The sequence below is a fragment of the Struthio camelus genome, chromosome 1 (assembly GCF_040807025.1).
Source record: "Struthio camelus isolate bStrCam1 chromosome 1, bStrCam1.hap1, whole genome shotgun sequence".
NCBI lineage: Eukaryota > Metazoa > Chordata > Aves > Struthioniformes > Struthionidae > Struthio > Struthio camelus.
This window is the reverse complement of record NC_090942.1, coordinates 1,119,423-1,132,081: the sequence shown is the minus strand read 5'-3', so window position 1 is coordinate 1,132,081 and position 12,659 is coordinate 1,119,423. Positions and strand designations below refer to the sequence as shown.

Below are 12,659 nucleotides of genomic sequence, written 5' to 3'. Positions count from 1 at the left end.
CTTAGGAAACCAAGCTTAAGAGGGATCTTCATTAAGGGCTGAAGGGGCAGGAGAAGGACGCATCAGCTGAGCTCCCACAAATGGGCATGTTTTTTCATCTTGGACAAGTTTCAAGCTCTGGGGGCAGGACCAGGGCAGGTCCCAGCAGCAGTAAGGCCACGGGAAGGGACACCCGCATTTCTGTGGACAACCCTCAAGGATCTCTCTCATGTGCTGGCTTCCCGGGAAGAGGAAGTGCCATGAGCCCAAGACTCGGGCTGGTCTCAGGGTCTGGGAAGTGGAGGAGGAAGGCTCCTCGAGCCCCTTGCGCTTTGGCCGCAGCTTGTATTGGGGAGGAAGAGAGAGTACGGACCTGTGCATATACCAGTGCTTTCCTGCCAGTGTGCACTGACACAGCCCTTTACCACCCATCCCACAAACACTGCTGAGAGCGATCCAGGATACGGAGTCAATCCGACCCCCAGGGCAACCCTGCCTAGGGTACATCCACGCAGGTTCAGATGGGCAAAGCAAATCCTCTCTCGCGTTAGAGCAGAGGGCACTGCGAGAGCCAGCCGCGGCACAAGCCACCCCGAGCACTAGCAGCCCCTCGGCCGCCCTGCTCAGCAGCCCAAGAGCGGCTCTCACGTCACCGTCCTGCCAAGCCGGGCAAGGTCTGGCCCCCGCGCTGGCAGTCCCACCGAGACCACCTCCCAGTGGAGCAGGGACAATCTCTCACTGAGCTACAGCTGTGCAAGGAGATCCTTGAAGGGCATCCCAGAGAGCCGGGGCTGCAGCACGGAGCTGGTACCAGAGTCCCACCTTGTCCCAGGTAGCCCAAATCCGTTCCCATTCCCACCGTTACAGCCCTACACCAGGTACACACACACACACAGCCGCAGGCTGCAACAAGCCCGTTACTGGAGGGCGAGGCCAGGGACACATACAGCAGGCAACGAGAAAGCTGTGCACCCTCCCGCCCTTCCCTGACCCACGTGGCACCGGCAGCCCGGGCAAGCAGGCAGTTTCCAGTGAAAGCCCTTCCTCGCTTGCACCAGACCCATTACTGAAAGCCAGAGGTGAAAGGAAGCACAACGAACAGAGGGTGCAGCTTGGAAGGGGGAACTCGCTGCAAAGCGGAACAGCTCAAAATGCTGGCCACAGACCCAGGGACAACAGTCAGGCCTCACCTTGATCCCCGAGAGCATGACAGTGACCAGGTAGTAGTCAGGAAGAAGGAGGGCTCTCACCACGCTGCCGTCCCGGACGTGCTCTATGATGGCTGCAGGACAGAAGCAGAGATGTTGGTTCTGGCTGTGGAGCAGGACTCAGCGTGAGCCACAGAGGCATTGCTGACCTCTTCCTCCTTCCACAAACGCTCACCGCACGGTCGTCATCACGCCATTCATGCAAAACCAGCAAAGCTGAGAACAACATCCAAGCAGCACGCAGCATCGTGCTCTGCAGCCCACCCACTGTCCACTGAAGCCAGGCACACAAGCTACAAAACTGCTGAGAAATCAAGGCAGATGCAAGCACCTCTGACCAGAAGAAAGGCTCATCAGGAAAGCCGAAGACCCTTTCTACACACACCCGTGATAAACGTTACTTCCACAGTGGTACGTACGCACTTACCATTGACCGGCTTCTGGTGCATGGAGTCCACAAAGTGGCGGGGATTTTCAATCGTGTATTTGAGATCCCGGATCGTGTGAGAGCCCGTCCCTTCACTCCACATCCCTTTCTTTGCAATCTTGGCCTGCTCCTCTAGCTCTGCCAGTCTGTTCTGCTCAGGACTGCAAAGAAAGAAGAAAACAGATCAGACAAAAACCACACAGGACTCAAGGCAGCGGAGCAGGGCACCGAAGATGAGCAGGCAGCACACTGCTAGCTCCTGCATATTTTATCATTGGGAACATCAGTCACAACTTTCAGGCGCTGTTCTGGACTCTTTACTCAGGTCTAGAGAAGGCACAGCCCGGGTGAGTTGGTGAGATGGTTTATGCCGCTAACAGCAACATAGCGTAAAGCAAACCGAGAGGTTCTCCGGTGCCTTGGCACAGACAGTACCGAGGCAGGTTACAAGCGGAGCCCAGAGGACGCGCCCAGGCCCTCGGCCGTACCTCGAGGACGCACGGACAGGGCCATCGATGTCTGAACGCCCGCCGTTGGGAGAAACACCCCTTCAATAGATAAGAGGAGGCCTAAGTTGAACGATAACCCTTCAAGAGGGCTGCTTTCGTCCACTGAGACGGAAATGCAACCACAGGGAGGTCTGCTCACTGGCTGCAGGTCCTTCAGCAAGGCAGTGGCATCCCAGCAGTCCCGGCTCCCAGAGCAGCAGAGCGTGTTTTGGGAGAGGGGGATGCGAGGCACAAGCATTTGATCCCCGTGCAATACCAGAGCGGCAGACTTCTCCCAAAGCCCTGCACAAGAGCACACTGTAGTCAGTCTCCAAAGGTAAAAAGCAGCAGCATCCATCTCTCTGTCGGAGAGGCGGCCAAATCCCTGATGAAAGACGACTCTGCCAAGCACTGTCATAATCCATTAAAGAAATTGTGATATTTTTGTTTTAGCATTCTTCAGCTCAGCTCAGGGCAAAGCTGCAACCTGATGAATCCCGAGTTCATTACACAGGCCAAGACGCTCTGCTGACCTGCGGTCACCTGGCGGACATGCCTGGCTTTAAACACCCGCTTGACGTGCCGACAGCGGAAAACGGCCTTGCAGGAGCCCAGCGCAGCAGGTCTCGCTGCGCCCATCTCAGCCCGTCCAGGGCCTGCCCAGCTCCTCCAAGCCCATCAACTGCAAGCTCAGGCTTCAGCCTCTTACCTTGCTCTGCCTGTGCCTGACCCAAACTGCTGACCACGACGGTGCTGCACGTCTCCTCGCCCGTCCCTCGCACCCTTTGAGCTAAGGGAGCGCGCTCCAAGCAGGGGCACGCTCCTGGCGATCCTGAAGCGTAGGAAGCAGCACGATCTCTCCATCCTACGCTAACTGCATTGCACCAACCCCAGCCACGCTCACTCGGAGAGGTAGCGTAGGTACCTTGCTCCTGCCCCCAGGAGCTCCTGTCACCCCGCTCCTGTCATCCCAGGCATCGTGGTGGCAGGCTTCCCCGGGGCGTGCTGCCAGCTCAGCGCACCCCAGGCCTTACAGCAGCGCAGCAGGCATCTGAGGAGACCTGAAGGGGTAAATCCCAACCGGCGAAAGCCACCAAGATGCAGGGCCCACCTGCGCTTCCCCAGGTCCCTTCCTCAGCACGTACCACCACCACGAGCAGCGGGCGGTTGCAGCCCAACCTGCACCGCAGCTTCCTCTGCATTTCACTTCCCCTTCAGCAAACAGGCTAGTCCAGAAGTGCCTGAGAAATCCTAGGCAGGGAATTTATAGACAACCTTCATCTTTTACACAGGAGGAGGCCTCTCACGCTGAAGTTAGAGTCTCTCCAACCTGCAAGCACAGGGCTGCTCTGCATTCATTAGCTGATTTTTCCATGCAACTGTCCTTCAACAAGATGAGCCATCGAGCAGAGGCAGAGCCACTGGTCGAGCAGGTGTTGCCTGTGCTGTCTGGAGTAGTGCCAGGGTGACTGGTCAACACAGCCGATATCCGTTTCAGCGGGGAAGGCTGGCTGGAAAGCAGGGACAAGGCAGAGCATCATGCAATCACCTTCTCAATTCCTCCACAGCCCTCCTCAAGGTGGGCTAAGAGCATGTTTCATCACCGGGGGTTCAAGTGAAGCATTTGTTCCAGGACCCTGTTTCGACGGATGGCCAAACCTCTCAGCCTCCGCGGAGCACCCTAACTGCAAGCTGCCTCCACCCATGTTAGTGAGACCACCAGATCCTGGAGCTCCCGCAGGCAGGTGTCTGCTCAGTAAGAAATGCAAGCGCACAAGTTACGTGCATCCTTCTTCTTACGGAGGGGGTTTTACATCACGTTTCATGACGCCAGCAAAGCCGCAGAATTGCTGGTAACAAAGAGAGCTAATCCCCACCGGGGTGAGAGGAGCGCAGTCTGCAGTTCAGGGGATTTAGGCACCTACACCCAACCCTGCAATGCAGGGCTGACCCCTCACTACTTTCAAACTATTTGAACTATTTGCTTTTCAAGGCCTTGGCCTGCCTGAATCCAAACTGAACACTCGACCTACCGCGTGCGGTGTTTGCAGGGCATCTCACCGGTTCTTTATAGGGCTGTTTGTCAAAAATACAAAGACTAAAGAACACAATCCTGCAAGCAAGCAAACTTTACTCTCACAAACGCTCCCTAGTGATCAAGCGTACCATACAGAGCTAAGAACTACACCTCACAGAATAAAAAACCTTTAGAAGTAAAACAGTAGCAACATTAAAGGTTTATACTTGAATTTATGCTGTGCAGAGGGACCAAGTCAGAGCCAAGGTCTGTGCTGTGTATAATTGAGGTTTCTAGGCACCGGCGGCGAGCACAACCCCGGTTATTTCTGCTGGCAGTCCCCAGGCGGTGGAAGCACAGCTTCGGACAAGCATCAGAAGTGCACGGCCACAAGCTGCGAGCAAGCGACCCTGCAGCAGTGGCAGCACACACAGTCCAGGCTGCTTGTTAGCCAGCTCCGCTTGAGCTCACGCTCTCCCCCTTCCGTCAAAGCCTCAGCAGGGTCCTGGATGGCTCTGTCAGGAGTGGAGGCTTTCCAGCAGGAAGCAGAATAAAGTCAATGCAAAAAAACTACCCGATTTCCAATCCAGAGCTCTCCTCCGTTAACACCTGCCTTTGGAACTCGAGACTGATCCACGAGGTGGAGAACTAGAACAGAAGCAAGGCCTGACTTCAGCTGAACTTCTTTGGTTCTACAAGTGCAATATTTCCTTGCTAGCCTCTCTCATCTTTGCAGTGCCTGCTCCACTGTCAGGGCTCCCGGCGCTCCTGCTCCCTGATGCCCTGCGCAGCCTGGGGAGCTGCTCGCCAGCTCCGACTCCCGTCCTCTCCGACTGTCCACTCCCGTTTCCTGCTCTAGAGGCCACGCTTTCCCAGGCTCTTCAGAGCCCCGTTTTCTCCAAAGCTTCACCGTGGGGAGAGAAAGGCGCTGGTGCAGAAAGCCAGCGTTGGAGGGTCCCTACCATCAGCGCAGCCAACGAGGCCCAGGCAGGAAAGCCTCGCGGGACCGCGCAGGCAGACCAGAAGAACGGCTGCAGCTTCCCAAATGAACCCGAACGGGTGTCTCAAGGGGCAGCTCAGCACAAGAACAGAGGCTGCTTCCCCAAACGGACAGCAAGCAGGAACTGCTCGGCACCCGGAGCTTCTGCACTGGCAAGCCTGGGAATAAAATAACCCATCCACACCCTTGGCAACGCATGCTCTGTTTACTCAACGTACCTGTTTGCAGACTGTACTACCGAAAACATTGGATGGAAAGCATCCAAGTGTGCCAGAAATGGTTTTAGGAAGCGACACAGGCAAGCTTCCAGCCCAGCAGACGTAGGGATGGAAATAGCATCTGACTGGTATTTATAGAGCTGCCACAAAAACAATTCACACCCCTGTAACAAAATAGCCCAAGCCTTAGGCCGTGCCCAGGAGACGCCAGCACACCACAGCATAGGCCAGGTTTCTCCTCCCAGCTCCAGTCACTGAAGCCTTCGGGGTTATTGATTCCCAACGGGGACAGGACACAACAGCAGCATCAGCTCCAAGGCTTGGCCCTGCACATCTAGCACGGGTATCTACAGGAACCGCACCGCCTGACTGTGGGACACAGGGTACAAACACCACCTGCCTAGCGTGAATTAAAATGCCTCAGCTCAATGCTTGGCTCATCTTCCAGTGATCAAAAGCTTCAGGAGATCTTCTGTCTGCAGGCAAGGGCCACAGCTCTAGCGTTTCAGTGTCCTGGGAAAAGAGGAGCACGGCTCACTGTCTGCAACCCCTCATCGCTGCCCAGCCCTAAAGAGAGGGAGTCGCTGTGTCAGGATGCTGGTGCTTTGCAGAACTAAAGCCTCACAGGAAGCCCAGAAGCAGACCAGAAGGGACCAGTCCCTGACAAAAGCCGAGGAACCCAATAGCTCTCCTTCTTGGTGCACGTACGTAATCGCTAGAGAGCTACATGATGCCAAAACACCCAAAACGCAGGGGAAGTTCAGAAACACAACAGTGTACGTACTTATTGGCTCGGATTCCTTCCCTGCGGGAGGCCAGTCCTTCTGCCACGAGAGACTCAGCGATGTTCTCGCCGCTTGTGTCTGGAGAGAGGAGAGAAGAATCAATGAAATGAGCTTCCAGAAAGCATATGGTGCGCGCGGCTCCTAAAGCAAGAGGCACCAGGCAAACAGGAGGCTCAGAACAAACAGACCTCGTCCCCGAAAAGAGCTCCTGCGCGAGACCGTTTCAAGAAATGGCAAAAAGCAAACAGGAGGGCGAAGCCACACAACAGTTTATAAACAAGCTCTTGGCTCCTTTCAGCGCGACTTGCTACGGAAAGAGTTTGGGAACCCCGCTGCTTAGGCGCTCGCTATTGCGATTGATGAGGCATGATGCTGAACCGGCTCCAGACGGGCTTCGTAGCCAAACCGGCAGGCACAGCTGGTAACCAGGCCCCGAATGAGATTCCCCCTCCAATGCAGCCCCGCTCGGAGCTGAGCCTGGGAGGACCCTCCAGAAGGCTGCTACTTCGGGGTCTCTGCGCTGGCGGCATCCACAACACACGGGTAATTTCAGCGGAGAAGCCAATAGCGGAGCAAGACAGTCACCAGCAGCAACAGTCACCAGCCGTCCGGCAACGGCTCCTCCACCGCCGCTCCAGCTCCTCGGCAAGACCACGGTGCACGCTCTGACCCTGCTAATCCACACACCAGCAAATGCCTCCAGCCCGCTCAAGGGGATTGACTTTTTTTTCCCCACCCTGCAAGTGCCGGAGCAATTCAGGAGCGAAAGCATCGCCGGCAGCAGCCCCTCCGGGCCCGTGTCCCAGCAGCACGCAGCTCAGCACACCCCGTTCACGAAGCACCGACCAGAGAAACCTGCAGCCCCGCGCAGGGCTCAGAGCATCCTGGGGACAGCGTCCCCCCGGACCGCAGATCAGCGAGCGGGAGGCGCGGGAGCAGGAGGCGCCTCACCCCCGTGCAGGGCTCCACGCGAGACTCGCCGTCAGCCAGGGCTAAGGACCACGTCCACGCGCGCGGGAGGTCCTCAGCCTCCGAGGGAGGCAGGCAATCCCCCCCTAGGATCAGAGGGCTCTCGATGTTCGGCCCGAAGGCTGTCGTGCGCGTTCAGCGACGTTGCCTACCGCCGGCACTTCTGCACGACACGCTCTTCCTCGGCGGAAACCGAGCAATTTCACAGCTAACGGGATACGAACACCCAGGGGAGGCAGGGGACAAATATAACTGTCCAGGCAGGATCCTGGGCCAAAGCGAGCAGATAAACACGAGGGACCGGCCAGCCTGAGATGCGCGGCGAGCGAGCGCCTGCAAGAGGTGAGATAGCAAAGCTTAATGCCCCGGGACGGCGGCGGTGCTCTGCCCTCCCAAGTCCCAGGCCGGCAGCCCTCAGCCCCCACCGCGCCTGGGATTAATCCCTCATACCTCATCTGTCACTCCCACCCTCTCCCTACGTTTGGGGGGCTCCCTGCCTGCCCATCCGGCAGGGAAGACGCGTGACCTAACAGCTCTAAGGAGAGGCGAGCGCCAGCCCGGACGGGGTTAGCAGGCACGGCCTGTGCCTGCACCCTTCCCACCCCTCTCCTTGGTCCCAACGGCCACAACCGAGCAACCGCAAACACCCGCCCCTCCAAAGCCAAGCAGAAATACCCAAACTACAGACATCTGCTGCATCGCTGCTGGGGAAGCTGTCGCAGCGTTTTCATATTAATTGTATTTAAACCCTGACAAACTTCATCAGGAAACATTTCATGCTTCATTTCTCACTTTAGCAGTATGACAGGCTGGGATTTAACAATACGGAAGACACCTACACAGGAGGCACCGCATAGAAATCTTTAATGTGGCAGACAACAAGGCTGCAGATAACCGAAACGGAGCACTTCAACTGATCACGATGTCACTGAACAACAAAACCCCTTTCAAGATTTATTTGTTGCAGACAACGCAATCAAGTCCTGCCTTCTGGTGATAAATGCACAGACATGCCAGGCTTCCTGATGAAGGATGGACTGGCTGCAAACCCCGAGCAGGGTGGGAAACCCGGAGAGCCCTCCGGACGGGCTGTGGGGCAGACCACCTCGCACCCAGCTGCCCGGCGGGCGTCGGGAACGGGACGCCTGGCCCAAGGGACTTCCAGTTTGTTCCAGGCATGATTCCTCCCACCAGCAAACTGGAAGCTCAGAAACGAGTAAAGTGGTAACTTTAATTATTCTCGGTCTTGGGGGACTGCTCAAAGCGCAGCATGTGGGACCCCTGCCCGACCTGCTCACAACCAGCGGACCGCACAGTCCCTGCTTTCCCAAGTCAGCGGGGTAACGGGTGCGAGAGGCTGGCTGGGAGGAGGCCGGTACAGCAGCAAGCGCAACGGGACACGGCAGGGAAGTGAAGTCAGCTGGGGTCACCCTCGCGGCAGCACTGGTGGAAAGGGGTCACTGCACACCTCTAGTCCAACTTTGCACTCCAAGGGGGACTATCGCTCAAACCAGGTCAAGCTGGCCCTGGCTGCATCTAGCTAAATTTGAAACCTCCAAGGACAGAGCACGCCGGGCAGCTGGTGCAGGGCTGCAACACCCCGGCTCGGAAGGGTCCTTCCCTACTGGCCAACCTGAACCCTCAAGCCACAGTTTGTGGCTGTTGCCTGTGCGTCAGTCGCCCGCCACTAGCAAGAAGAGTTTGGCTCCGTCATCTTTGTACCTGCCTTTCAGGCGGCTGCTGCCAGGTCCCCCCTTGCCTCCTCCAGGGTGGACTACCCCAGCCCTGCTCCCTTCTCCTCTCTGTGTAGCTCACGGACTCCAGGCACTTGGCCATCTCGGTCACCCTCCACTGGGCCCCTTTCAGCTTCTCCATCCTAGGAGAAAGCGATGCACGCGACTATTTATCCAAGTCAGAGCCAAGGCATGAAAACCGATGGTACAAACCCTCACACACGCACAGGGAGTCACAAAGCAGCAGAGCTGTGCTCAGGACGCTGAAGCGATCTTACCTAAGCTGCTGCCACAGAACAGCTTCAGCATCGTCCTGCACGGCACCGGCAGCCACCAGGACTCGCGAAGCTGTTGCTGCTCCCCGTCTGCCGTCCCCCTTGGTGTCACTGAGCACCACAGCACGCGCCTTCGGAAGCGTAGCCGGGCAGACCTCCTCTCCGAAGGGGACGAGCATCCTGAGGAGCCCCAGCCCCAAAGCCCCCAGAATCCACAGGAGATAAATCCCCATCTCTCCCACCCCCAGCCAAGCTGCTTTCAACCTCCACAGGAAGGGCTTGAATCCATCGGCAGCTGGAGACAGTCCTCGATTCCTGAAGCCGAGAAGCAAAGGGAGCCAGACTGCAGAGCAGAGATCAAGGAGGACAAACTCAGAGAAGGCATCGATCGGGGGAAAACAGGAAAGGACGTGAAGTGCTCCAAGACTTGAGCAGGCACACACTCATCAGCAGCAGCAGGAGAGGCAGGAGTCAACAGTGATGTTCTGCTTTCCATTCATGCAGCAGAGCTGATTGCCTGCCAGTCCCCGCACAAACGAGCCTCATCTCGCACAGCCACTCAGAGGCAGGAGCAATTTGTGCCACAAATCCAGAAGTAGCCTCTCCTCCCTCTCTGTGGATCACCTCCTTTCTTCCCTGGCTATTAAAACCCACAGGTCAGCTACCGAAGGCCCTCCCTGAGCCAGGAGCAGTGTGAATGGAAAGAGCAGGCTTGTCATCTTGGTCTCACATCCAGAAAAACCCGGCAGCAGAAGCCCAGAGGGTTCAAAATTCAGAGCCCAGAATGGTTGAAAACACATAGACTGTTCTGGAGAACCAGCGGACAGGAATTAAGGGTATGCTTAGGCTCCTGCCCATGCAGGATAGATGGGACAAGAGTATTTACCAGCATCTCAACCTTCAAGTGGGGCAAGGAGGAGGATCCAGGAAACTACAGGCCGGTCAGCCTCACCTCGGTCACTGGGAAAGGTGATGAAAAAACTAACCTTGGATACCATTTCCAGACACAAGGAGGACAGGAAGGTGATCACAAATAGTCAGCGTGGATTTACAAAGGGGGAACGGCGCTTAACCAACCGGACACCCTTCTACAAGGGAATGATGGGCTTAGCGGAGGAGGGCAGAGCACTGGATGCTGTTCACCTTCACTTTAACCAGACTTTTGACACCATCTCCTCTAACACCGTCATAGACATGCTGATGAGCACAGACTGCACAAGTGCTCAGTGAGGTCAACTAAAACCTGGCTGAACCACTGGCCCTCAGAGGGTTCTGAGCACAAAGTCCACCTGGAGGCCGGTCACGAGTGGTGCGCCCCAGGGGTCCATACTGGGGCCAACACTCTTTAACACCTTCGTTAATGACCTGGGTGGTGGGACCGAACGCACCCTCAGCAAGTTTGTAGACGATGCAAAAGGGGGAGGGGAGTGGCTGATACCCCAGAGGGGCCTCAACAGGCTGGAGAGATGGGCAGAGAGGAACCTCATGAAGTTCAACATAGGGAAGGGCCAAGTCCTGCCCCTGAGGAGGAATAACCCCAGGCACCAGGACAGGCTGGGGGCTGACTGGCTGGAGAGCACCTCTGCAGATGAAGACCTGGGGGTCCTGGTAGACAAGAACAACACGGACCAGCAACGTGCTCTAGTGCTAAAGGCCAATGACATCCTGGGCTGCCAGCAGGTCGAGGGAGGTGATCCTTCCCCTCTGCTCAGCCCTGGCGAGGCCACATCTGGAGTGCTGGGTCCAATTCTGTCCTCCCCAGGACAAGAGAGGCATGGAACTGCCAGAGCAAGTCCAGCAAAGAGTAACAGAGATGAAGGGACTGGAGCATCTCTCATATGAGGAGATGCTGAGCAAGCTGGGATTGTCGAGCCTGGAGAAGAGAAGGCTCATGGGATTCTCATCAATGTTTATAAATCTCTGAAGGGAGGGTGCAAAGAGGACTGAGCGAGAGACTCTCAGCGGTGCCCACTGACAGGACAAGAGGAAATGGGAACAAACACAGGAGATTCCAGCTGAATAAAAAAATTTCCTGTGAGGATGATTTAACGCTGAAACAGGTTGCCCAGAGGAGCTGTAGAGTCTCCATCCTGGGAGATATTCAAAACCAACTGGATGCAGTGCTGAGCAAACTGCTCTAGCTGGAGCAGGGGGTTGGACCAGATGATCTCCAAAGGTTCCTGCCAACCTCAACTGTTCTGTGATTCTGAGAAGAGGCAGCTCCCTCCCACAAAAGGGTTCAGAAGTGATGGAAAGTGTCGCCAGCCCATCTCAGGCAAAAAGCAGCTGCCAGGGCTGAGGCAGAGGCAGGACCTGCCTCTGGGACACAGGCTCCTACAGGACAAGGGGGAAAGCTGCAGAGGCCCGTGCTGAGGACAGCGGGGATATGCATCCATGCAGAACACAGACTGAAAATCCAGGGAGACCAGCCCTGATGCCAAATTACACTCGCTCCATTTGTGCTGAGCTACCTCAAGATAAAACTTGTCTGCAATTGTGAGCAAGCCCTGGCTGTTTGCTAGCAAAGCAAACTTACTGCTTTTTCTGCAGGAAAGGTGCCAAGCCCCAGACCTCCACAACGACGCTGGAACACCTATTTGGAGGCCCACATCTGGAGTCACCTCAAGATACCCAAGCTCACCCCTCTCCAGGCTTACCAAGGGGACGTCTCTGCACAGCTAAGCTGCAAGCAGCAAAATCTCCAGGCACACAGAGCTAAGACTCCCAGCCCAAACTGGAGCTAGTCCACAGAGATGGGTGCCCTATACTCAGTAGTAGCTGTATTGCTCTTGCATTTAAACGTCTTTCTAGCTCAATATGTAGTTCTGGTCCTTCCCTCTCTCTTCCCTCAATTGCCCTAGTTCCACCCCAGAGTAAATTATTCCGCTGAGCTTCCTAATAGAAAGAAGATTTCCAGTGAGCTCTTGGCTGAACCTGACCTAGAACATGGTCAAATCCAAAATATGCCAGTCACAGGGTTGCCTCAGTTTTGGCATCAACACCTCTGATGAATGCATAGGTGCACATTTCATTCGCTGAGTCGCCTACCCAGGCCTGGACTGGTACATCCAAGTATTCAGGCCGGTGCACAAAGTCATGTAACACAGAAGGATAAGCCGAGTGCTGGCGGGTACTCACTTCCCAGAGGACAACCCATTTTGAGCAATTCCTATCCCTCTTCTTAAAACACAGGCACATGGGAAGTTTAACATGGAGCTAATCTCAGGAGAGAACAGCAGAGCGGCCCAGAAACCGGCAGCAGAATGCAACCACTGCCCCATCTCTAAGCCCGTTTCTCTTACTGTTACTCTTGCCATGACTGGATGGTGGCTTAAAGCTAACCATATGAAGCAAGCTGATCTACAAGCACGGAGTGGACGGAATTCATAAAACATTGTACTCAGTTTCTTGAGCGGTCTTAGTCACAAAAACCCACTGCAGGTTGGGGAAAGGCAGAGACAAGAGACTTCCCTAGGCCTCAGGGAGATTAATAGCTCCTTTACTTCTGCATGCTGATGCTGCAACATCAGCATGTGTGATCAGGCAGCTTTGCCAGGGAA

The 12,659-nt window shown here is 55.9% G+C and overlaps 1 protein-coding gene across 1 annotated transcript in view; it reads right to left on the bottom strand.

Moving 5' to 3' along the window:
* Positions 1 to 12,659, bottom strand: part of SND1 (staphylococcal nuclease and tudor domain containing 1) — a 144,548-nt gene that overhangs the window by 115,546 nt on the left and 16,343 nt on the right. Inside the window, exons 4-6 of the mRNA XM_068942523.1 lie at positions 6,122 to 6,200; positions 1,615 to 1,775; positions 1,170 to 1,261 (exon numbers count right to left, since the gene is read on the bottom strand). Of these exons, the coding sequence (XP_068798624.1) occupies positions 1,170 to 1,261; positions 1,615 to 1,775; positions 6,122 to 6,200 (332 nt within the window). The remainder of the gene's footprint in view (positions 1 to 1,169; positions 1,262 to 1,614; positions 1,776 to 6,121; positions 6,201 to 12,659) is intronic.